This window comes from Athene noctua, chromosome 19 (assembly GCF_965140245.1).
Source record: "Athene noctua chromosome 19, bAthNoc1.hap1.1, whole genome shotgun sequence".
Lineage (NCBI taxonomy): Eukaryota > Metazoa > Chordata > Aves > Strigiformes > Strigidae > Athene > Athene noctua.
The window spans coordinates 3,680,525-3,706,099 of record NC_134055.1 but is presented as its reverse complement, the minus strand read 5'-3'; the positions used below and the strand labels follow the sequence as shown (position 1 = coordinate 3,706,099).

The 25,575-nt window shown below is 42.7% G+C and overlaps 3 protein-coding genes across 9 annotated transcripts in view; 2 read left to right on the top strand and 1 right to left on the bottom strand.

Moving 5' to 3' along the window:
• Positions 1–7,754, top strand: part of CLTC (clathrin heavy chain) — a 32,895-nt gene extending 25,141 nt beyond the window's left edge. For 3 of the 5 annotated variants that reach the window (XM_074923179.1, XM_074923180.1, XM_074923181.1), the window contains 7 exons: positions 58–207; positions 484–615; positions 780–890; positions 1,601–1,771; positions 2,057–2,278; positions 6,359–6,434; positions 6,756–7,754. In XM_074923179.1, coding sequence (XP_074779280.1) covers positions 58–207; positions 484–615; positions 780–890; positions 1,601–1,771; positions 2,057–2,278; positions 6,359–6,434; positions 6,756–6,880 — 987 coding nt within the window. In that variant the 3' untranslated portion in view covers positions 6,881–7,754. Of the gene's footprint in view, positions 1–57; positions 208–483; positions 616–779; positions 891–1,600; positions 1,772–2,056; positions 2,279–3,380; positions 3,402–6,358; positions 6,435–6,755 lie in introns of all 5 variants that reach the window. The other 2 variants (XM_074923177.1, XM_074923178.1) reach the window with 1 other exon arrangement.
• Positions 7,755–9,456: 1,702 nt separating this feature from the next.
• On the bottom strand, positions 9,457–10,829 carry PTRH2 (peptidyl-tRNA hydrolase 2). The gene is made up of 2 exons (XM_074922864.1): positions 10,733–10,829; positions 9,457–10,106 (listed from the first exon to the last, which is right to left on the bottom strand). The coding sequence occupies exon 2, from the start codon at positions 10,085–10,087 to the stop codon at positions 9,569–9,571; it is 519 nt and encodes a 172-aa protein (XP_074778965.1). The 5' UTR covers positions 10,088–10,106; positions 10,733–10,829; the 3' UTR covers positions 9,457–9,568.
• Positions 10,830–10,878: 49 nt separating this feature from the next.
• VMP1 (vacuole membrane protein 1) overlaps positions 10,879–25,575 on the top strand; it is a 68,572-nt gene continuing 53,875 nt past the window's right edge. The window contains exons 1-5 of one of the 3 annotated variants that reach the window (XM_074922599.1): positions 10,879–10,957; positions 15,346–15,477; positions 19,617–19,718; positions 22,036–22,171; positions 24,461–24,551. In XM_074922599.1, coding sequence (XP_074778700.1) covers positions 19,643–19,718; positions 22,036–22,171; positions 24,461–24,551 — 303 coding nt within the window. In that variant the 5' untranslated portion in view covers positions 10,879–10,957; positions 15,346–15,477; positions 19,617–19,642. Of the gene's footprint in view, positions 10,958–12,557; positions 12,577–15,345; positions 15,478–19,001; positions 19,108–19,180; positions 19,293–19,616; positions 19,719–22,035; positions 22,172–24,460; positions 24,552–25,575 lie in introns of those variants that run through there. The other 2 variants (XM_074922600.1, XM_074922601.1) reach the window with 2 other exon arrangements.

The following is a 25,575-nucleotide window of genomic DNA, read 5'->3' as shown; positions in this document are numbered from 1 at the left end:
CTGATGGACGCTGATAGCAATCTGTTAACTGGAATTTCTAATGTGCCTTTTGCTTAGGTTCTGAGAGCTGCAGAACAAGCCCATCTCTGGGCTGAACTGGTGTTCTTGTATGATAAGTATGAAGAATATGATAACGCCATAATTACAATGATGAATCACCCAACAGATGCTTGGAAAGAAGGCCAGTTCAAAGATATCATCACTAAGGTATTACTTTCCTGGTGAAAGGAGGTAAATTTCTTGCTATGTGCACTTCAGTTCTCTTCCTTCACTAGTAGCCTGTTTAAAATTCAGAGTTCTTGATATTGGCCCGTAGTTTCAAAGCAAGTCAACTACAGTAACTAAAGAGACTTCTAGAGACAAGAATGAATCTTGGATGGGTGGCTCAGTTGTGCTGGAATACCTGTGGTTATGTCTGTCTTTCACGTGGATTTCTCTACAATCAAGTTTCTGCTCTGAATATGCATCCTCACTCATCTCTAGGTGGCCAATGTGGAGCTGTATTACAAGGCAGTTCAGTTCTATTTGGAATTTAAACCTCTGTTGCTCAATGATCTGCTGATGGTGTTGTCCCCTCGACTTGACCACACTCGTGCTGTCACCTTCTTCACAAAGGTAATTTTCCTACTATCCAGATCAAAGAAGTTGCAGTTGGAAAAGCATTTAGCTGTAGTAGCATTTTAAAATTCTTAGCTACTTCACTGCCTCGCAGGGAAGATGCTAGGACACCTCTACAAAAAGTTATCTTGACTTAAATTTATCTCCCCGATTCCCTGTAGGTTAAACAGCTACCACTGGTTAAGCCTTACCTGCGCTCTGTTCAAAATCACAACAACAAATCGGTGAATGAGTCCCTGAACAACCTCTTCATTATTGAAGAAGACTACCAGGTATGGCTTGTCTTGAAACAGTAATATCTGGAACAGGTGTTGACTTGCATGTTGTATGTGCTTTGTAAGAAACGGCTATTCCTGAATTTCAAAGTTCTGTTCAAGGTGGCTTCTGTGTCAATATTAACCTGATATTCTTACTTTGCATTTAATGTCTAGAAACACAGGTTTCTCTTGTTTTCAGTAGATTTTTACCTTCTTGCTGTTAACTTGAATTCCTTAAGTATATGTTCTTTGACACTTCAGACAGAACTAGTGGTGACTAGCCAAGGATTAAGTGGAAAACTGTTAGTGGCTTTCTGGGAGCTTTTTGGGCTGTTCCTACTGGGAATAGAGTGGCGACTTTGTTATGGGCGTGACAGATGAGATTTTATTTAAAACAGAGGGCACTAAGGAAAGAACTCACGGAAAGGGCAAACAGTTTTGGAGTCTGGCTGTTCTACTGTTCTCAGAGAACAGCTGTCTGGTACTCGGAGGCTCTTAACCTCAGCAGCAATCACTACTGAAAAGTACTACCTGTAATACCCTAAACTATGTGTGGGTCAAACACCAGCTTCACCAAAGAAAAAAAATAAAAAATCTGCAAGTCTGGCTGGAATACTTTTATCCTCCTAGAAGCAGGAATACAGAGCTAAGATCTTTGGAAAATGTTTGGACCTTTGTAGATGCAGTTGTACGTTTGAGGTGCAAATAACTTTTTTTCTACTTAGGCTCTTAGGACTTCTATAGATGCTTATGACAACTTTGACAACATTTCTCTTGCTCAACGTTTGGAGAAACATGAACTAATAGAGTTCCGAAGAATTGCTGCGTATCTCTTCAAAGGAAACAATCGCTGGAAACAGAGTGTAGAACTCTGTAAGAAAGACAGACTGTATAAGGTAAGACTCCACTGCACAGGTCTGGTTTAGTGTGCTTCTCTTGTTTGGAGCACCGTGGCTTTTTAGTAAAGCTGCATCTTTTTGGAAGCCACTGGGTGGTGTCTGTTGCTAATCTGGAAAATATTGCTGCGTAGTGGCAGTAGATGGACAGCTTTCTTGGAAGCAAGTCCTAGAATGCCTCCTCTCTGTAATGCCAGTAAGAGATTGCAGCTTAGATAAATACAGTCACTGACATGGATGTGGTACTATGTCACCTGAGGCTGAACAGCTTCTCTCTTGTTGTAGGATGCAATGCAGTATGCTTCAGAATCCAAAGATACTGAGTTGGCAGAAGAATTGTTGCAGTGGTTCTTGCAGGAGAACAAGAGAGAATGCTTTGGTGCTTGTCTCTTCACCTGCTACGATCTCCTAAGGCCAGATGTTGTCTTGGAAACAGCGTGGAGGCACAACATCATGGACTTTGCCATGCCATACTTTATTCAGGTCATGAAGGAATACTTGACCAAGGTAAGAGCAGGTGTTCCTCCAACACCGAAAGCTTGTTAGTCACTGCGGTGTTTGCCTTGAGACTGTCTGCTTGCTACTAACATTGATATGGGCTTTGTCAAATGTCTGTCTGTCCATGTCCACACTTATTTTTCAGTCCATCTGGGGAGAGACTTCGCCCTCTAAGAGACTGAAAGACTTGCAGACTCCAGCCTACCTACCAATTACAGAACCTACATCAGTAGTATTTGCCTGACCATGGGCAGCGTCTTAAAGTAGTTGCAGGATTCAGGCTTTTAATACGCTGTCAGTCAGGAATCCCAGTGGGATGAAGCTCTAACTAAATTCTAGGTTGTATACTAAAAAAGCTTTATAGCTACATCTTGAGATAACTTGGTCTGCTGTGCATTTAACCCCAAAACGTGGCTCTGATACTTAATGGCACTAATTATGACTCAGCTTTTGTTTATGTGACTTAGGATGGGGGAAGTGCTTGGTAATGCTCTGTCAGACTTGAACCAGATTTGAGTTAAATACCAACTCTCACCAGCAAGATTTGCCCAGCCAAAGCTTTTAGAGTATTTTCCAGTGAAACAGGGTAAATTCCTTAATGATGAAGACTCTTTCTGTGAGAAGTAAAAGCTCAACTCAAACTTAAGTCTGTGAAGACTAGAGTGCCTGTTTGTCGAGATTTGCCTGGCTGTTACTTCTAAAGGCAGGACTACTCTGTAGTCCTATGGCAATTTGCTGTCCTTATTTGCTGTATTTTGGGGGAGGTGGGGAGCTATCTAAGCAATAGCATTACTTGTCAGATATGCCTGATGTACCAAGCTAATACTAGGCCTCTCTCGAGAGTAGTGGTCTTGGAGTAGGATTCTTAAAGATTAAAATTTGATGGCCTGCTAAAAGACGAGGATATAGCTGTAGTGTAGCTAATGAAATTAGTGAAGTAAGGTCTAGCAACAAGCAGAGCTGCCTTTCTAAAGCAGATACTTCTGGTGTATCTTTGTTTTTACTCACCTGTACCTTAATAACTTCTTCCCTGACGCTTTTGTTTCTACCTTTTATATGCTAAATATGGAATTTGATTTTTCTAAGCTGCACCTTCTGAATTCCTTTGCAGGTTGATGCAATAAAGGAAAAGGTGAAAGTTGATTCTTGTTTTCCATCTTTAAGTCTGGAAGACTAAGTCTAAGGATTCTGCATGAGTTTTTTTTTTTCTTTCCTAAGTTTACTACACTGCTGCTGCTTTTTCCCCAAACAAAATATCACTAAAGCATATGCAAATTGTTTAACTCTACGAGTAGCTAGTGCTGTAGGACAAAAGTAGATTCATTTGCTACTAATAAGCTAATAGATCATCAGGAAGGGCATATACAGGTGATCAGTTGGATCACAGTCAACCTGGTATTGAAAGGAGAGACAAGTGCTACTACCTGACAGCCAATCTGACTGGAAAAACCTCCTGTGATGAGAAATAATTAAGTCTTGGACCACTGTTTCTGAACCATAAATCACTATGGCGGTTGCTAGTTTAAGGACTGTGATCCAGTCTCTGATCTCTTGACCATTACTAATGCGTGCTGACAGTAGGCAGAGTAGATACTAGCTGCTTCAGAAGAGACTCTTCCTCATTCAGGTGACCAGTTCTTATGGTGCTAGTCTAATCCACACGGTGCTCTAGTTCACAAAGCAACTTAAATCTTCAGCTATTAGACGAAGTCTGTGGTTCTCTTCCCTGTAGTAAATTTCTTGTAGCTGTGCAAAAAAAGACTGCCTTCCAAGCTCTTCAGCTTCACTAAACTTCTCCGCTATCTCATTAAAAAAAAAAAAAAGAAAAAGAAGGTAATGCTTATTGCTCTTCTGAGGCTTGCCTTTTGCTATGCAATTTTACCCGTCCGAAGGGCAATCTCTAAGGTTTCTGTCCATCTGCTCCTGTACAAATACCACTCCAATTCTCCTTAGAGCAGAGGTCAGCCCTAGCATGAGTTTTCCATTAATGTGGTTGAGCAAAGGGCGAACAAACTGACAAATGGCTTGAAGATGGACTAAATGTAAACTGCTTCTTAGTGACAAGATGTCTGTAATTACACCACTGGAACTCAAGGCTAACCTGACTAAAATGCATAGTGTAAGGTCCTTCAGCAGCTAGTAAGTGAGGCAGTAAGAAAGCGTGTGTGTGAAAAAAGGTAATTGAACTGCAGTGTTTGCATAAACTACGCATGTGTAGCAGTCATTGCAATTACATCCCACTATTCCTTAAGCTACAAGGCATTGCTGTGGGCTGCGTGTGGTTTTTTGGGGGGAGCCTGTATGGCAGTCATCTTCAGACCTCACTCTTGCTTCAGTACTTTTGCCTCTTTTTCATGCACACATAACACAATAACATTGAATGCATGTTACTTTTCCTCTGCAGCTTATTGCAGTCCCTGTGGAAAAGCCTTTAAAAAAAAAAAATCTTGCTACAAGCGTGTAGGGTACTGAACCTGGTGATGCTCAAGCAAGTGGTGTAAGAACCATCCTGCAGGCTGGTTTCAAACTTGTGCTTGTTTTTGTAAATATTTGTTTAGCTCTGAGGGGAGGCATTAAAACTGAGTCAAAAATGCACTAAATGTCCTGGGCTGGAGGCTTTCCAAGTGCGGGTAAGCCAAATGCCTCTGCTTAGCAGCAAACTCTGCACATTCTCCTTGGATTTGCATCTCTAAACTTGTGCTTCTGTGTTCAGTGTGTTGCTATTCGAGTTAAAAACAGTGCAGTTCTCAGCAGTCTGGAAAAGAGTCTTGAAGCATTGGCATCCTCCTGTGCTCTTTGACAGCAGCAAGCCAGATACTGGTGTGAGGCAACAAAAAGGCTTGTCATGAAAGCCCAGTCAATGAATGAACTCGGAAAGCTCAGGACTTACGCCACTTCCTGGATTTATGCCTCTAATTGAGGTTACAAATTAACAGGTTTATGGAACACATGTAATTCACAACTAAACAGAAGAAAGCAGTTAGAGCTGCCGCAAATATTTGCTGATATAGCACAGTTAAGCTGAAAACTGTTCAACTCATGGGTGTTTAAGTAATGCCAACCCTGTGTAAGTACAGGAAACCTGTCTTCAGACTCCTTTATCAAGGACACAAATGAAATGAAAGATTAATCTGGTTTGTGAGTTGTCTTGTTGTCTTAAAAAGTAATTGGCATGATTGTCTTTGATTTTTATTCTAAATCTTATCTCCCAGGTAAAATTTCAATACCTAATTTTTGTGGTTTTTAGTTTCAGGGCCTGCCTTAGACTGTAGTAATGCTGAGTCTCCTTGAATCTGTTTTAGTAACAATCAGTTATTTCACTACAGAATAAGTTTCTTCTCTTGCCTTTCTGTAGGGGTGGGCTAACAGCACAGTTGCTCTTGCTGTGCAGCCAGAGCGAAGCTGGCTAGTCTTGTCTTGTTATTGTGTATTAAGCTCAAACAAGTTGAGTATTTGTGGGTTTAGGCTGACTGCCACACAGATCTAGAGTGGAAAAAAATCAAGTCTTAAACACATGCATTCTCTGCATTTGAACTTAAATTGCATGAGTGAATGGGTTTGGAAAGTGAAATCTTGAGGCTCAAGTGACATGTCGGATGCTATTGCAGTCTGCCGTATACCAATACCAACTTCAGATTATTTTGCCTCGATGTTACATTCAGGGAAACTTCTCCAGGTCCGGCCATTATCTTAGCAATTGCTCCAGTGCCAAAGGTCTCCGACTGACATTGTGCTAAAATCCGGGTTTGTGCCCTGAGGCTGTTGGTTTGAAGCAGCTGGAGCAACAGTGACTCATGAGCTCACTGATGTCAGAGCGGCTCCAGTCCAGTGTGGGACCTTTCATACAAAGCTTCAGCCTGGAGTGAGCTTTCAAAGAAGTTCTACAAATCCCTCAATTAGGGTTTTTTTCAGGAAACGGACAATCTTGACTGCACCAGTACCAACATTGCTACTTGAATTGATCTTAACTTGTAAATGGTCTCCTTTTCTTGATGGGTGTTAACATACCACTAAGGCTTTTCCACTTCTCTGCCATGAGTAAGTACCTATTTGAGAGGAGTTGTTTTAATTTGTTGGTCTCAATTCCAGGTGGATAAACTGGATGCATCGGAGTCTTTGAGAAAGGAAGAGGAGCAAGCTACGGAAACACAACCTATCGTTTATGGTAACGCTTTAGCTCTTGTGTTGTCACTAACACGTTTTGCTTTTAAATCAGTGCTTCCCTAGACGTGGTTTTTGCCAAGGAAGTCCTTGGAAATGGGAACGTTCTTCATGTGAAGTCGAGTCTCAAGGGAACGTGTTCCAAAATACTAGATAAAGTACAGCGCTAACGCCGCTGCTAAGATTGGGTATGGGCTGCAGGATTTCAGATTGTCCTAGCTCACACTGGGGAGTTACTGTTAAATACGCAAACGTCTCCAGGGAAGGTGCAGGAATTCTGCTGACTGAACTCTCGGAATAAAGATGACGCTGTTCTGTCTTGCAGGTCAGCCACAGCTAATGTTGACAGCAGGACCCAGTGTGGCAGTTCCTCCACAAGCACCTTTTGGCTATGGCTACACTGCACCCCCCTACGGGCAACCGCAGCCTGGCTTTGGGTACAGCATGTAAGATGCAGCACAAGTCAGTTTGGAGCTAGCATATTTTCTTACTGAAACTCCACCGTCCCTCCCCGCTTTAATTCATAACAGGGAAAAGCAAAGAGTTCTGCCTCGTGTTCTTGTAACCTTTCATGAAGGACTGTTTTTTCTAGCGCAAACTATTTGAATCACTTATGTTAAATCTTTTTCACATTCCATGTCATTTAGACTTTACTTTAAAAGGGGAATAGTTTAAACGACTTTGTTCAAGTGGGCTTTCGCAGGACTGCTTATTACCATTAAGTCTATTGTGAAGATTCTGATTTGCACTCTATAGTGTTACACTCTAATATTGAATCTTAAGTTCATTGTATGTGAGCAGCTTATGGTATGTACTGTCTATTCTAAACGCATTTAAGTCTCACTGTATATTCGGAGAAAGCTAAAGCGAAGATACTTGTATTTGACCTTGCAAGACTGCTGACAAGAGACAACACTAATCAGCATATCCTACCTTGGTTGGATTGCATAGCTCTAAAAGAATTTAAAATGCGTACAGACAACCTTGCCTGACTTAAAAATGAGTAAAAGTTAACCTATGCAGGTTTTTCCAGTTATGCATATAGAAAATGCTAGTGTCTTTTTGCTCACTCCATATGTAACAGATGACCTTACGTTGTGCTGTATCCTGTGCTTTTGTGGGACATTCCATTCAGGAACAGAGCACCATGATTCCAATCTGTGTATTTACTAACCCTGCCCTGAGGTTTGTGTATGTTGGATATTGTGGTGTTTTAGATCACTGTTTTGAGTGTACAGAAGAGAGAATTCAAGCATATTGCTGTTCAGTTTTGTTTGTGCAATTTGAAATTACTCAATTTAAAAATAAATTACTGGACTGTGGACATGCTGCATAGTGGTAGCTTCACTTTACTGTCTTCAAAAAGGACCTCTGAACTCGAGCCAAGTATTACAGTGCTAGTAGTGTGGGGCATGCAGGCACGTGCATTCAAGGGTATGAGGGGCCATTAGAAGAGCAGCAACGGAGACCGTTAGTGGGGTCTTGCACTGAGGGGGCAATACAAGAAAATATGTAACGCTTTTCCTATAGAAAGATTATGCCAGAGAGAAGAAAAATAGCACTTTGCAATAGTTGGCTGCATTGTGGTCAACTACAGCGTATTTGTGCAGATGATACATTAGGATTGTAGTAGGGTGTGTCAGTTAAATTGAGATCATGTTCTAGGTATGTAAGTTGCCTTAAATATATTTAGCTTCAAATAAAATTGACTTAAATGTTTCTCTATGAATACTGTCATATTTGAGTGGAACGAGCATTACTGCACTGGCCCCGTTTGTGATAGCTGTAGAGGCTCCTCTCTGGTACCCAGGAGCTCTGCTCAGCGTCAGGTTCCAGCCCTGAGGCTAACGCCCCGCCTCCTCCTCTGCCTCCGCAGTTGCGGGGTGTGATCCGAGCACCTGTGGAATGGGGGGTGTAGGCAGCTAGGGGGGGCTTAACCTGCCCAGGCTCTAGGTCTTTGTTCAAGAGAGGGGTGGAGCGAAAGTCTGCAGTGAGTAGTGCCAGTCTTTGCGAAGTATTATGCTTACGTAAGAGGTACAGTATAAAAACTCCCTCAGTCTCTGTTTATTGCACTTGCTTATGCTTTTATTTCAGCCCCTCTGACGCTCCCTGTGGCTCTGTCAGTCTGACTGATGGAGACAAATCCTTCTCTTCTCTTACACCATATTTCATAGGTATTGAACGTGGAGCCAGGGCTGAGGCCGGAGAAGATGTTCTCACAGGAACAGACTTGCAGGAAGTCTGTGATCAGCAGTGCAGCGTTTCACAGTGTTAAAGCTACAGCAGAGCCACGAGGATGGAATTCACAGTACCACCTTAAACCCGAGACCTGTTAATCCCAAGTAAAACAGGCTTTAAGTTAGTCCCTGTAGGACAAGCTGTATGTGAGGTAACATCCTGAACCTTGGCTAAACCGGGCCTGCTTGCGGGTTCCTGCACACGCAGTAGCTCCCCCAACACCTCCGCAAAGGCGTGTGGCTCACGGCCACTCCCCACAGCTGTTTACTGGTTCCCAGGGTCTGGGTTGCAAAGCCTCCTTCACGAGGTCAGTCCCACACCAGTTACAAGCTCTTGCATCACTTAACTCAGAAGCAGTTTGTGCAGGAAGTTGGCTACAGCTACTGCCAGCTCTATGGGGCAATTTTAACTGCTTCAGCAGCCAATCTTTTCTGAATTAAAGAATGTATCTCTTAAAAAAAAAAAATCTAACAAAAAAACCAGAAAACCAACAAAAACCAACACAACCTCCTGTAAGGCAGAGGGGGGAAACCTATAATTTTTAACACATGGGACAAATTCACTTAAATGCTAGTAATGCTTTTGTTCAGCCAGTAAATCAAAGAGCAAAATCCTCAATTAATTGCACAAGTCTTAATTAAAGACACTGGGTTCATTCTTATGCGTAGCAACGTTCCGCCAGCTCTACTTTCCTCAGCTCCACCCAGCCTAGCACTTCCCTTCCCACTTTAGAATGCGCTACAGAAACTCATGAAAGACATTAATATCAAACTTTGCAAATCTAAATCTTTTACAAAACGTGATTACTTTATTTATATTGAGAGAAAATCCCCAAACTTAGGTTTTAATCCCTTCAGTACTGCCCTACATCAATGCATTCAGCTTTCTTTGGTCCCTGGTTTAGAAGAGTTTCAGGTGACCGGAAACTTTATCTACAACATCAGCTGGTCCCGGTCCGATCCCAAGGACTGTCTGGGAGCCCGGAGCTATCTGAGTACGACCCGCGTCTTGTATTAAGCTCACAGTCAGTCCGAGGTGTTTAGCATCAGCCAGGAGTTGGATCAGAGTCTCTTCATCGGGAGCTTTGAGGACCACTTTAGGTTGGCCGCAGTACTCCCACTGTTTCAGGAGTTCAGGATTTCTTCTCTGAACTTGCTTGTAGGCGGAAACAGCAGCGTGGGAACACTGTGCTGCTACTTTACCCTTCCCCATCTTCAAATCATTGCGGACAATCAGCACCATCTTGAACTCCCCGGACTCGCCCATGATGCTTGTTTCGCTCCCCAGGTTGTTTGCAGGGGCGGTCATTCCGGCTCTGGGCTGCCTCAGGAGCCTCCCGCGAATGCCCCACCCCAGGCACACTCCACATGCGACTCCAGCGATGACGCTGAGGAACCCGGGTTTCGAGAGATAATCCATGATGGATTTTGAAGGCTGCCTATGGAAGGCGGGGGAAAGACACATTTACTCGAGCGTTTGGTTTTTTGTTTTTTTTTTTTTTATCTTGTGAGAGTGCACCTGGTTATTTGGAGACAACATTTGTTAAAAAAATCCCTACTCCATCATTGGGAAAGGATGTTCAGAGACCCCCTCCTCGGGGTAGGATCTGCTTTCCCAGCGACAGCTTTCTAATTGCCAACACGTCACCGGTGACAGGGCACAACCTACAGCCCTTGATGGCTTTCAACACGGGAAGCAGAACTATGAAAAAATTCGCGAATTACGTGACAGTTATACCTAAAAATAGTGAGAAAAATGGTAAAAAAGGGGATGGGGGGGACGCGGTTTAAGTCAATACCCAAAATCCAACAGAAGGCAACTTCCCGGGAGGGGAGTGAGGGGCGGAGCCGAGCCGCCTCCAGCTCCACCGAGGGCTACGGCAGCCCAGGCAGCCCCGGCACTGCCAGACCCCGCGCACCGGCCACCCGCGGCGGAAGCGACTGCGCCGGGCGGGCCAGCACCGGGTACGTCCGAACCCGATGGAAGGAGGAGAGCGGGGCCCGAGGGGGCAGCGCCGGGGCGGGGTGTCCCTCGGGGAGGGACCGGCGGCCGCCCCCCGCTTACCTGCCGCGTGCCCGCCAGGCCTCCGCCGCCTCCTCGCCGTCGCCCGGAGGTGACGCCACCAGCGCGCGCCGGGCTGACCGCGGGCTCCTCGGGTGGGTGGGAGGGGCAAGGACTGCGTCGCGCGGGAAGTGACGTCATCAGATAGGCGGGAAACGAGGCGGGGTAAGCTCCGCCCCAACTTCCGGGTTGGCCCGGGCCCAGCGGCAGCCGCCGGCGCGGAGCGTGGTGAGTGCGGCGCTGCGGACGGGCCGGGGGTTTGGCTGCCGTGGGGCCTTCCCTGACGGGCGGGAGCTGCTTCGCCGCCGCCTCAGCGGCACCGGCCCGCCTTCCCCCCCCCCCGCCCCCTCGGCACCGGCCTCGCGTCGTTCCCCTCGTGGCCGGCCCGGCCCGGGGTCGCGCCCCGCTCTCCCGCCTCCGCAGCGGCAGCGCACGGATGGGCCGCGCTGGCGGGGAGCAGCGAGGCGGGAGGCCCGGCCCCGGGGCGGCGCGGGGAGGCTGTCGGAGTGTCGCGGCGTCCCGGGGCACCGTGACCCAGCGACGGCCCGAGCGGTGTTTGCGCAAACCTGGGGCTGGGGGGTGGCGGGAGAGGCCCGGCCTGGGCGGGAGAGCTGGGGGGTTGGGGGAGCGGCGTGTGCGGTAACGGGGAGGCGACCGCAGGTTGGACGTTGCAAGGGTGAAGGAGGTCGGGAGGGGAAGGAGCCGGCCCCAAGGCGCTGGAAGTGCGGGAGAAAGCTCGTCGCCATCGTTCGGGGTGAGAGCTGTGTTGCTGCTAATTCATCCCTCGTCCCGCTGAGACTCGCTCTGCTCGGGACGCTTCACATCAGGCAGGACAAAACCCCGGGAACTGTGTGGTGGAATCGTCTTGCTTTGGCCCGGGGGACGGTGCCTGATGACACAGTGAGAAATTCATCCTTCTGGCCCCAAAGGCTCAGATACTGCTGGTCTTTGTCTGCTTCTCCAGTAGAAGTGTTTTGTGCTTCCCTAGCTGGGTGGTGAGCTGCATCCTCCGCATCACGCCGGCTGTCCTTGTTCCTGGGGACTGTTTGTGGCTTGTCTTACACAGTGGGGTGGTTAGGCCCAAATCAATGAAGCCTCTTAATGTTTCATTTCTGTTGACTGAGGTTAAGCACCTAGATGTGTTTGGGTTTTAGTTCTCTGGCCAATGACATCTCATGATTACAGAAAATAACAAAGCAGTAAGATTCCTGTTTTGTTCTAGTTTTGCCTCTTAGATATTTGGCAAGTCATTTAGCTGACCTGAGGGAAGGGGCAATAAGTTTGGTTGATAGTGGCTGTTTCTCTATGAAGCGCTGTGAACCCAGGTTATCCACTTTGAACTGCACATACGACACTTATTCAGGGTTCACTCTTGTCCTTGTTTTCTCTGCTGTGTGAGGTGGTGCTCACCAACAAGCAGGTATCTCGGTTTACTTCATGTCAATAATATGGGTTGAGCACTTGGAGGTGGGGAGAGTGTGACATTACTTACACCTGAAACATACGTATTTTGTTTGAGCAGTTGCTTTTGGTACTACTTTAGTGGTAGGATTTGTGTTTTCCTTAAGGCTATTTTACCCCAGTTCCTGCCAGATAGGTCGATTGGGGGTTCTCATGCTTTACACCATCTTATGATAGCGTACGTAAGCTTTTCTTAATGCACGGATTTGTATATTGAAATGGCCTTCGTTATGTCAGTCCTCTTTCTGTCAATCCATTATTTCCGCAGCATGGGACGGACTTTTCTTTCTTCCTTGTCGGTCATAAGTGATAGTCGTAACGATGGCTTCATCCTATGTTTTCAGATGAGAGTTTGAAAAGACACATTTCCAGTTGTGCAGTGGGAGGTGAGCACTAGTTATTAATTTGAGCTAAGCCTCTTGTCCTATTTAGCAGCTGAAATCAATGGTACTTGAAATTTCTGTGGGAGAGGATAGGAGGAGACTTGGTAGCTTTTAAGTGGGTGGTAGCCATGAGGAAGGTGAGTATACTGGAAGCAAGCCTTTTAGCTGGAATGGTTGCACTGTTTCCAACTTAAAGCTTATTTTCTTGTGGTTACCTTTGAATATCTTTAGAATGTCATAATTGTTTCTGAATACGTTTTGTGAATGCCTCTTCTTAGAATGTTGTGTGCAATTAGCGCATATTTTGAGACACCCTCTTGTTTCTTAATAAGCTTTGGTTTGAAAACAAAACAAAGAACTATTTACTCCTCACGTATAGTAGGAGTAGGCCAGTTTTTCTGGTGTAATGGTGATGGGAAAAGTATTATCATCTGCAGGTTAGAACTTTAACTTCTGTTACTTATGGAGAAGTGTGAGTTGGATGGACTTTGCTATTCCATGAGAACAAAGGACATGGCCTTGAAGCTGTTGCAACACTAAGCTTTCTGTATTCCTATAGCATGTTGCAACCATAGTCATGGGGCAGGTCCTTGCTGGTTTTGGTGCTGCACTGGCCAGATGGACCCAGGAGGACAATAAGACGTTATTAGTGAGGCAAGGAGTTGTTTGATGTATTTCACTTGTTGGAAGAATATTCCACTTGTTGGAAAAAAAAAAGGAAATTTCACTTGTTGGAAGAATATTTTTCTCTCCTATGAAGCTCAGAATTAGCCTCTGTGTTTCACCTTGTATGGGCAGTGTATTCTCACTGAAGGGCCAAGGCAGCCGTGGTGTAACCGGAATTGGTTTCAGTTAGAGACTGTTAACATCAATGAAAAGCAGAAGTCATCATCTCGGGGACGTGTTTCAGCTTCTGTTTTCTGTGGGGTTTGTTAGGTGCTTCTGTTGATTCCCTTTTCATCTGAGCTGTACCTCCTCTTACAGAAGCAGCACTGGATATAACGGCTGGGCAGGTTCAAGCATCTTCTTGGGGGGGAAACTGTCTCCCAGCACTTACAAAATGGTATAAAGGCAAAAGTTCCTGCCAGATCTGCTCTCTACCAGCAGCTGGAGGAGCCAGGTGGCAATTCTTAAGGCTGGGTTTATACTCTCAATAAGTTTCTAACTCTTCATTCTTTCTTAGTCAGATTTTAGCAGGGCTTTTTTTTTGTGCGGGATATGTCATCTTGGGATAATTCCCGTGACTTTTCTTTCCTCTGTGCCTTTTGGTAGCATAGGGAGGCTGACAGTGGAGAGCTTGACTGCCACCTTCTGAGCACAGAATGCAGTCAGCGCTGAGACAAACCTCCTGGCGGATAGTGTGGGTATGGATTTCGATACAGCCCTCTGGAACTCAGGAGGTGAAAGATGCTGCGTCTGATTAGTCACCTGAGTATTAAGTTGTGGTCTTTTTTTCAATGCTGTGTGGCCCCTCTCTCGAAAGCCTTTCTCTCAGCTCAAATCAGTCTTCCTAAGTCATCAGTTTTGGTGGAAGAGCTCCTTGGGCATATGTGACGTGCCCTCCCCAAGAGGTACGTTGTTGTGGCACTGCTCGCTGTGGTAGGACTTGTCACTGAGCCCCTGTTTGAGAGAGGACACGGAGTATGGTGTATTACAGTGCTACCTCATTCAAAATCTGATTATAGTTGAGCTGGGCACTTGGGAAACTGAAGTTAGCATAGCAGCACAGCAGTAACACTAAGGAGGTCTGCTGTGATCTCCTCAGGTCACCTGCTCAGCAGCATGTTTCACCCTCTCTGATAACCTTGACGTGGTTTTTCTCAGCAGCTGCTTGAGCGTTGTCCCAGTCAGGAGCTGTCTCACTCTGTCAGTTGTGATCTGCACCCCTGGCTCACTGCCTCCTGCCAGCCTAAGGAGCACAGAACTGATCCGTGATCTGCACTGTGGCACGGGATGCTACACTGATAATGTTCACGTTCCCAGTTATTTCAATTTCCTTTCTTAAATTTACTTTATTTTACTGAAACTTAAAAAAAATCGCTGCAAAGACCTGAACAATGTGAATTTTGTCTTTCATCTTCCATGCCTTTTCATCTATATATTGTGTTGTGACGCTACTGTATTATTATAACACCTGATTCTACTGCTGGATCTACGCAGACAACAATTAATATTCATGTTTTACTTGAGAAAATCCACCAAGGAGAACAGTTTAATGTATGTGGCATTAACGGCAGGGACAGAGCTTCTAGTAACCTCAAAAGAAAATGCGTGGCACCCCTGAAACTCATGGTGTAATAATATTAAATCATTCTTTCCTAAAATATATCTCAAAGTCTTTTTGGAAAAATGGAAATTTTAACTCTTAAATTGTAAGATGACTTTTTTGAAATGGTATTTAGCTAGCAATTGGAAAATAGGTCTGGTGTACAGAGGCATAACCCACAAAATGGAAACCTGTGGTCTTTAACTGAATTACTTTTCCTTTGAGGGATTAAACTATTTTAGTTAGAAAAACATTTTTAGTATGGGAATAAATGCACTCATATCAAAGTAACCCATTATAGCTAAGTCTGTGGAGATTTTCAACGTCTTTCAGACATGTCCTAATTTATTTTAATTGAATGCTTCCCACGAGTCTTAAAGGACTGGAAAAAAATCAAGCAGTTACTTTTTCTATTTTCTGTCGTCTTTAGGAAAGTTATTAACCTTCAAGTCGGGGACTGTGTCAGTTTTTTATCACATGATGAACAGTATTATCTTACTCTGTAGGGACAGAAGGTTTGGAAGAGCAGTCGCTTTGGTCTTGAATGTCTACAGAGCTGAGGACGTAGTTGTCTGTTCCGCTGGCTACAAATACAGAAGAAGTAGTGAAGAGTGGCAGAGTTGTACGGAGCTGAAAGGGTACGTAGTGTTTCACTTCAAGACTGATCTCATCCTTTACCTAAATGTGTTCATGTGCCAGGCGGTCTTTAACTTTGGAGGGAAAGTGCTTTCCAAACTGTTACTTTGCCAAGATACTGTTAACTTACTCCCAGTGTAGAGTGTTTGAATGACAAACAAAACCGTATCACAGATGTGTAACGCTGTCTAGTTTAGTGCCATTACTTATCCACCTGTGAGAGGCTGTTTTTCAATCTTTTATCATCATTGAAAAACACTGATGTGGATTAAAGAGTGGTTATCAGAAAAGTTGAGGGCCGGGAAGCAGCAGGATACTGGCAGGATTGGAGCATTTGGTTTAAAATGCAAGAAATGACGAAAGACTGAAAATGGGCTGTTGCTACGGTGGCTGGGAGAAAACATCAGCAAAATGGTCTGAGCTATAGATCTGGTCTTAGCAGCTGTGTGACAAATAACTTCGGAGATGAGAGCCAGGGTGCCAGGATCAATCTAAGTAAGAAGTAGTAAGAATTAGTGATTCAAACAATGTCTGGGAAAACAGTGAGATAATTAAAACAGTTTAACAGCTTCCTTGTTGTTTCAGCCTGTTGGAAAGGAGCGTGAGTCCACATTCTGCTCCCCCAAGTGAGAGTGCAAGCACCCAACTGCCTTGCCTTAAACTGTTTCCTTTGACGTAAATGCACCCAGCACTTGGGTGCTTCAGCAGCCTCCCCAGAGCTTCAGAAAGAAGAGACTTTTGTCCTTTTCTCTGATTACGAAGTACAGAGATTGCAGCGCCTAATTTTGTTATGTTTTCACGCTCTTGTTTTGCTTTGTCTCACTCACGCTGTGAAGCGCCAGTCACAGTTACCATAAGCCCTTTTTGTTGACCAGTTTACATTTCTGACTAGCAGCCATTGTCTTTTTATACTTAACGTTATGGATTGCACTAAAGCTGAATAGTGTATTGTGGGCTATTTGTTCAGCCCTACAAAGAAGTTGTTGTGTGAGCACAGCTCTAACAAATGATCTAAGCGACCCTGATACAAAACATGTTCAAAGTTGTTTTTCTCACTCTTTTATATAGTTTATTTGTGTGTTTGCTGGTAACTACTCCATGTATTAGGCAAATTTATTTTTAGATACAGACTGTGTCTTTTTCAGCATCCATAAGAAGTGAAGTTCTGTTTAACAGATGGAATTTAATTTGAGAATTGGACTCGGTTAATGACTCCATTTTGGGTCAGACTCCCACTCCAGTTAATCTCAGTGAGGAGACATGAGTGCAGGACTGGTGGATTCTAACAGGCATCAAACAGAGCAACAGATCAAGAAAGCAGAGCTTTCTGGAGGCACGTCCTCCAGTTCCTTATGCTGAGATGCTTTAAGTATAATTAGACTTCAGTAAACCAAGGAGTTTTTTCTGAAACCATTAAGGGTTTTGGTTTCTGAATTGCAGCCTGTTCAGACTTGCCATATGATCGGTATCAAATCTCCTAGTCAACCGTATTTTTAAATACAAGTTTTTGAAGCTTTTCTGCAGAATGGTTGAACTTTCAGACCTTCTTAACACGTAGTCACCCTGCAGAAGTGTGCAAAGGGATTATTCATCTGCTTTGCTGTAAACATTGATTTGTGTACTTGAGGTAGCGTTATGCAAAACTAATCCCAGATTAGTGCCTTTCCAAGCAGAGAAGGTAGAACAGGCTCTGTTAGTTGAGCTTGTGGAAGTTGTAATATGTATGTAACAACGCACCTGAGATGCCTAGAGATTGATGATTTGTGTGTGCCAGTAAGATGTTTAATGGATTACAGTGGAATTCAGTTCACCAAGAGGGAGCGTTGTGCACAGCCTAGATTTTAGCATCAAACAGAGAGAGCAGTTTGTATCACAGTAATTTGACTTTCTTGATATGTAATTAAGTTGAGAACAGAGACCAAAACAATTGAGACTTCAATTTTGAAGGCTAGATTTGCACAGGGGGAAAAAAGATAGATTTTAAAATGAGGAACATGTGGCTTCCACTTAAGTTGGGGTTTCTTTTTAATGTTTGTTATATTTAAACCAACAAAATGTGACTGAAGTTCCTTAAACCAGAACATTTTTTTTTTAGTGTGGCTGTATGCAGAACAGCTTTGATGGCTTTTGCTTCCTAAGCAGCTTTCTGTTAACGTCAGGCTTTCTAACTGCATCCCCAATTTAAATATTCCCCTCTGCAGTCTGAGCTTTGTGTGTGTAAATGTGTGTGATATACATATGTCTGTCTAAGCTGATAGTGCATATGTATAAAAATACATATTTATAGGTATAAAAAGGAAGAGCACCACTAGCAGTAGAAACAAAACACTCCACCATCTACAGGGACTTACTGTCCTAATGAAATTAAGAGATAGCTAAACATTTGATCCTTGTGTCACCGTAGCAACTGGCTGGTTATCCTCAACTAAGTACTGGTGTAACCCCACTGACTTCCAGAGTGTCAGGCTGCTATAAAACCGATCTGAGGAGAGGAGGGGGTTCACATTTCTCTGGTGTTTGACTAGCAGAGCAAACCTTCGATTGCAAGTGACTGCAAAATGATGCTGTAGAGCTCTTGCTGCAGCAGGTCAGTCCTCTGTCCTTGGCTGACTGTGGAGCCCTTCGGCATTTTTCAGGAGGAAACTCTTGCAAGGCTGTTTTATTAATTTTCTTGGTGGTTTGGGTAATCTGGGGGCCAAGTTTCAATGAATAAAAACTGTAACATGCAAGAGACTAGTTTCTGCTAGATTAACTAGACAGATTTCTATTTCTGCACCTTTCATTTCAGAGAGATGTTGGAGGAAGGACTCCTTGCTGAGACCTTGATGTGTTTGACGATTGGGTTTTAGGTGAAACCCCTTTAATAATCACACTCTAGCTAGTAATTTTATCTGTATTACAAGTAATGCACAAGGCTTGTACCTGTTCAGAAGCACATCTGGCTAAAACTGACTGGTGAAACCCTGGAAATTTAAACAAATACAGTATCTGAAATCTTAGAACATTTTATTTTAAAAATTGACAAAAATCATTGTGGTCTGAATCAAAGGGGTGATCTCAGTCCTGTTTACCTAACCTGAGTTGCTGCTTGGCTCTTTAAGTCTAACATAAATCAAATGGGAAGTATTTTTTCTGTAAAACTTTAATTTCCTCCACTAGACGGTTTTATATAACGTGTCATTTTAATATTGCACTCCTTTTCTTTCCAACAAAAGCAGCATATCAAAAACTGTAAATCATGTTTGCTTACAGGGAGAAATGTAATGCAAATAAGATGCTTTAGCTTTGTGGGACTCTTTCCAAAATAAAATTCCAGAAACTGTTTTAAGATTCAAGAGAGGATTTTTAAAGCAAGGAGTCTGACTGGCTACTTTCTTTGTGTTTGATTGCATAAGAATTGTCAGCTGTTCAGGTTTGGATTTTTAAAGAAGCTCTTGCAACATTCTGTTTTTGCTGGCTTCCAGTTACTGCACTATTTACTCTCCTGGATAAGGAAAACCACAGTTGTTCTTTTGGGCTGTTTAAGGCTGATCTTACTAGAGAGAGGCTGAACTAGCAGGCAGAATGTACACTTTTCAGAAATCATCGGAGAGCTCTTGTCTGTGGAAGAGCCTACCTTTTCTAGTTTAGAGGTACTAGACTCCGCAAAACATGAGATGCGGTTCTGTATCTTTGTTACCGTATTGAGGGGTATTTTTTTTTTAGGCTGTGAGGCTTTTGAGGTCTACTTGCATACTGACTACCTGGAAGCTTAGTGCCAGAATGGATGCTTTGTAATGAGAATCAAATCTCAAGCACCTCTCAGAATTGAGCTCAGGTTTGTATGAAGCTCTGCTGCTTCTGGAACCCAAACAGTGGGCTGATTAGTAGAAGGGATTATTTAACCACCTTTTGTTGGGTTGTTAGAAGTGAGGGAGATTTGTCATAAAGTGTAAAATTTAGATTTATGTAGGTGGAAATGTTTTAATCTTTGTCGTCGTGGGAATTGAATCACTTTCTCCTTTTTTAATGGTGTGATGCAGGATAACTGTGATTTGGAGAACGGCTGGATGTTTGCCTGTGTTCTTTAACTGTGGACTAAGTGGAATCTTTATAACCAGAAACAGAGACATTGTGCTTTTTGGTTTTCTTTTGCTGTTAGATCCCCATACGTGACTGATCTATGAAATGGCAGAGAATGGAACAGATTGTGATCAGAGACGCATAGGAATGACCAAAGAACAGCACAATGGGAACTTTACAGGTACGTGGAAAATGGCTGAATGTTCTCAGCTGGTCAGCTCGGTGTGTGAAGTGGCCAGTGCAATACTCAGAGGAGTTTCTGTTGGGGCACTTTATGCCCAACTAACGTGAAGGGCCTCAATGCCTGAATCAATCCTGGAAACTTCAGTCATCTCTAAATCTGAAGTCTGGACGATTTATGTATTGTAAAGCCACAGAATAGTTTTATGCTGTGTGTTTCCATTCTGTTTTCTCTTACACTCTTTTCTCCCTCCAGAATTCTTTTTCTGTAGTTGATATGCATGTGAGCCCTCTGAAGCTGACTTTGGGTACCAACAGGGGCTGCAACAGGGCTGAGCTAAAAAACTGAACTATGTTGGCACATACGTGGCTGTAGAAGTCAGGCTACTCAGCCCCACCCTTTGGCACTGAAATGTTAGTACTTGGTAATAAAAAACTGTTTTACTCTGGGAGAAACCCAATTATTAGTCTCCCAATTTCTAGCTTTTCTGTTGACATTTAGCTTCACTATAATTTATCAGTTTCAATGATAAATTGCTAACAGAACAGTTAACTACTTCATCTCCTGCCTTGCCTCTTGTTTTTCCTACTGGTATGTCTGAAGTAAGCTCACGTTAATGTTTAGGACTCATGAAAAATAACTTGAGTGTTTCATAAATTATATGTGCTGTGTAGTATAGCGTATAAATTATAATTATCTTAGTTTGTTTCCTTTCAGCTTTGAATGTGCCAGTTCCATATTTAATTAAGTTTTGTAACCAAGTGATTTCTCAAGTTGTATGCAGTCTTACACCATTGTCTTTTATGACCTTTACTAAAAACAAGGTCATAAAAAACAAGGTTGAAGCATTTGTGTTAGACATATTAAGTGGAAAAACAGAGAATATAAATTCTTGAAGCAATGAATGTGTCAAAATTTAAAGAGGAACCGTATGTGTGTATGTATGGAACAAATCAAAGGGTTTTACTTGAAGTCTTAAATCATTCTGTAACTCTGAGGGAATGTGGATGTTTTCCAGTTATTTGCCATTGTAGGATTTCTGTTACTTCATCTAAAGCAACTGATGCTTAGAATACAAAATGAAATGGGCTATGTGACTAGCAAGGTATGCAATTTCTATGTAAATATTAGCATCTGATAAGGCAGCATGTTTCAAATACTGGAATAAGACTGAAATAATACATCTTGGGTTACAATATGCTGGGGGTTCAGGTTAGATTGCTATTTCCAATGAAACAGCTTTTCACAAATTTAAAATTTATGAGTATTCTTGCAGTGCTTGAAATATATGCCAAACTACATATGTTTTGACTTTGTATAGTAAGTGATGTTTAGACAAGTTTGCTGTCTGTTTGGATACGAGTTATTTTTGTGTATTTTTTTTTCCATTGTTTTGTGGTATTGTTTTTTTTTCCCCTCTTATTTCAGAATTGATTTTCTTTTTAAAAGTTTAAAAATTATTACCACTCATTAGCTTGACAACCTTTGAACAAGCCATTCTCATCCAAAAAATAGCTAGTTTTTTTATTAATCTTGATTGTAAAGAAAATCTTGGCTCATATAAATGCAAAAAACCGCATTTATTAGAAGAACCTTTCTTCTGTACTTATATGGTAGTGTGTTACAGTGGTGTTGAGCACTGCATTATAACCAAATCACTGCAGTTAAAAGCAACCAAATGTATAGTGTCAGTGCAGCGAAGGACTTGGTGTAAAAGCAGGCCCTTTTCCTGGGAACACTTCCTGGCTGCTGGGCTTACTTTGGAGAAGCTGGGCAGCGTGGCGAGGCTTACCGTGGCCTGGGGATCCTGACTGGGAGGATAGATGCTGTTATCCAGTTACACGGTGACTGAAGTGTATAAAGAGCACACGTAATTCAATCTAGTTCGATTGGAGAAGTCTGAGAATAGCTTTGGAAGAGAACCAAATTCAAAAGTTCAGAGTGAAATGTGGTCTCTGTGGTGGGTGATAGAATCTCATTTGACCTAATGTATTAGCTGGTTTGTCACTAGTAGTGCAGTACCTTGCATAAAGGCTGATAGACATGCCAGACTTTTTCCACCCTGGGCCAGTCTTGAGTGGTTGTCAGCTACACAGAAGAAAAAAAGCCACCTTCTTTCCTTTGCTGGACATTGCCTGATTTCTGATGCACTTGGAGCAAACGCTTTGTGATGAGTAGGAAAGATGACTGGGAGCTCACATTAACTTCCTAACAAAGCAAAAAAAGGAAAAAAAAAAAAAGTTGGTATTTTTTTGGGTAGGATAGAATCTGAACTGTCAGCCTGTGCTTTTACATTTCTGTTGCTTTTCATTTGCAGATTCCTCTTTGTTGAGTGAACGGAAGCGAAAGGACCGGGAAGAGAGGTTGAATATTGTACTGTGGAAACAACCGCTTGTTACCTTGCAGTATTTTTTCCTGGAAACTCTAACAAAATTGAAGGAATGGACCATAAAGTAAAGATCATTTCTTTAACTTCTACTAAGCGTTCTGGGGAAACCCATGCTCTGATTCAGTAGGTCATTCTGACATCTCGCTTTCCCTGATGATACGCAACTTTAAAGTTCTTCTTTCAGAAAATATTTATTTTTGTATATTTTTTTTTTATATTTTGTCAGTGGAAGAAAATTGCAAACTTCCTTTCTGAAGAGTTGAATATTCCAATTTGAAGGAGTGGGACAGTGTTTAGGGATCCTTAAGGCAAGAGATGTTGTACTTACGACTGCAGTGTTAAGTACTGATCTATTAATGTATTGCTGAATGATCTTCAAATAGCTCAGCTAGGGCAGGGTTCAGGATTATGTGGAATTTGCAGTGATGTTTATGATGCTGCAAAGAGGACTTTGCTTCTAAGATACGTGGTCCCTTTCACAGCAGGAAATCATTTATTAAAACGCTTTTCCTAAGCATTATTTACACACTGGTTAAAATGGGGTTTTATTCCAGTTAGAAAATTTGTGAGTAGCAGTCCTAACATCCCCTACTAATGCCGAAATGCACGGCTGTTTTTTTTAACACACTAGGCTTGAAATGTTTTAGAGTACCAAAAGGCAAACATGAGTAAAATTGGCAACTGGAAAAGCCAAGAGTAGCAGCCATCCTAGTGCTGTGTTGGTAACTGGAATCTCTTGCGTTTGGGATTGAATTTACAATCATTTTTCCCACTCAGAAGCTAGGATCTAATATCACCTTGGGTGATTCTAGGTGTTGGCCTGCTCCTTTGCAGAGTGAGACTGGTGATAATGGCTGTGTTCATTGACCCTTTGGGGCTAGGTTCAAGGTGCTGACACATAAGATCCACCGAGAGAAACTTGTGTTTTCCATTCTGATCTTCTGAAATGATTTGTATGAAAAATACCAAGTTTATGTAGTGTAGTCTGAATCCCCTTTTGTCTACATCCCCCCCTCCCCTCCAAATCTACCCCCCAAAACTTACTTATTTTACTATGTGCATTCTTTCAACTATCATTGGGAATTGTTTCTTTGAGAACTTTCATCGGGTCTTACATTAGCCATTTCTGACAACCTCCAAGCATTTAAATCCAGCAGAAATAATATTTGAGGTCTTATTTTAAGGTATTACATGGCTTCCTAGACATCAAATTCTGTTACAAATAGCACTTGCATCCTCTTGTTGTGCAGCACATTTATGTTGTCTAGCACCAGCATGACAATATCTTTACAGAAAATAACACTATTTTAAGCTGTTGAGACCTCAGCTTGACTCTTAATGATCTCCTGTGTTCCACTTGAGTAAATTGTGATTTAAATTATGACAATCACTTGAAAATGCAATTGTCATGCATTATAAGCAGCACAAATTGTTTTCAAATTAAAGTTAGAGCGACTTTTTTCAGTTTGCTTAATATGAAACATTTGTGACTTGTTTTCCTCTCATATTTCTATATTTTTCTGTTTAAATAGATAAGTTTGCAATTTCATGTCTGAGATTAAGTGATGCTAGCACTCGCTTTTTTATAGCATTAGGTGACAGTATAATGGTGTTTCCTAGAAAATAATAAATGTATTTGCTAGACTACTGTGTGTGGCCATCATACGCATCAAGCAGAATGCTTATGTGAAAATAAAAAGGCTCAAAAATAATTTGGTATCACATTACATAGGAAAACACTCTTCTCCCCTTAACTGTAGTTTCCTAACGCTGCATAATTATCTAAAATGTATTTATTAAACTTTGAGCTGTTACAGGAGATACTAATTTCAATAGATCTGGGGGTCCAAAGTAGTGTAAAGATTTGTTCCTCACTGTCACAGCGGTTCCACCCACCAGCACACAGTTTGAAATTAGCACTTCTGTATTCCTCTCACAGCTCATCCCTTGCCCAGGGCCGGTGCAGCGCCCACTTTGCACTTTGCTTAACCATGGATGTTGTTGACGTCCCTGTGTTTGAGACTGTCTTGGCTGCAGAAGCTGAATATTTGTTTTCAGATTGTGTTTGTTTTCAGACAGTTACTTTGTTTTTCTTGACTTTTTTTTTTTTAAAAAAAAAGCATGGCTGAACTTTGATCTCACTTGACAGTGAAGCCGAGATTTTTCCCTAAAGAATAAAGGCAGCCCAGATATTTTCTTGGGAGGTTTATGCTTTTATAATAGCAAACTTTTCAGCTGCCATTGTCCCCACTGACTGCATCCATGCAGACAGACCCGGTCTACAGGGAGAAATAAGTTACTTTGAAATGCATGCTAAATTATGACAAGCCCTAATTGCCATTTGTCTTTTAAGATTGTGGCATCGACGAAGTATCTTGGTGTCTTTTTTACTGACGCTTGCAGTGCTTGCAGCTACATATTACATTGAAGGAACACATCAACAGGTAATGAGGTTTTCAAGTTACTTTCCTTAGTGACTAATAAATAGTTCCTGTCCCTGGGCTAAAGTAGATGTACTGGGAGTTGTATGGGGTCTTCATGAAATTGTAATGTGTCTTTTGAACTCCTACTCGCTAAGGGTATTTGTTTCTCATGTCGTGACTCTTCTCTGCTGTGTGTGGATGAGTTACATTTTAGAGATGGGGAATGATCTATTTGATCTATTCTGTCGCATCTGTAGGTGTTCCACTTCTTATCTGTTCCTGAGTAAGCACACCTCCAGTGCTGCAGCACTCCTTCACATCTGCTGTTAACAAGCTTTTAATAGTGGTGCGAGCTCTTGAGACGTAATGTTAAGCTGAGTCATGATAGAGCTTTGTGGTTCCCACAAAATGTTTCTTCTGCTTCTGTGGAAGGGTCTCCTGACTACCTAGGATAGGCACATATAGACATAAAATGGTTTCATGGTTCAAATCCGGTTCTGTGATGCTTCTCATGCCCCCATTGTTTTCAAATGGTTGTTCAGAAACTTTTTTTGTGCTTTGTTGTCTGTGAAGACTGATGCTTTTGCATCACTTGAAGTGTAAGCCATTGCTTAAGCATAAGGTGATGCTATTGTCTACACATTTCCCCTCCCGGTTTCTCTTTGAATTTCAGATTTTCCCCGAGGGCAGGCAGCCCTTTTAAACCCTGCACAGCATTTCCTTGTGCAACTGAATCATCTTCTGACTCTGAAATCAGCAGGTTCCCAGTTTCAGAGAACTTGCTTCCATCCATCCTGCTGTGCTGTGTCACTGGCTGCCTGAGGGACACGTAGGTCTGGAACAGGAGTTCTGGCTTCCCAGAATGGGTCTTGAAGTGCAGTGAAATGAGTTTCTTCGGCTCACCGCAGTCTTGCTCACTCAATCCCACACGTGAGACCGAAGCACTTACACGCAGAGCAAGTCGGTGGATGGTAAATCAGACCCGTTCCTGATAGACAAATACTTCATCAAAGACTTGCCCTGGTTGGTGGCTGGTCAGCATGAG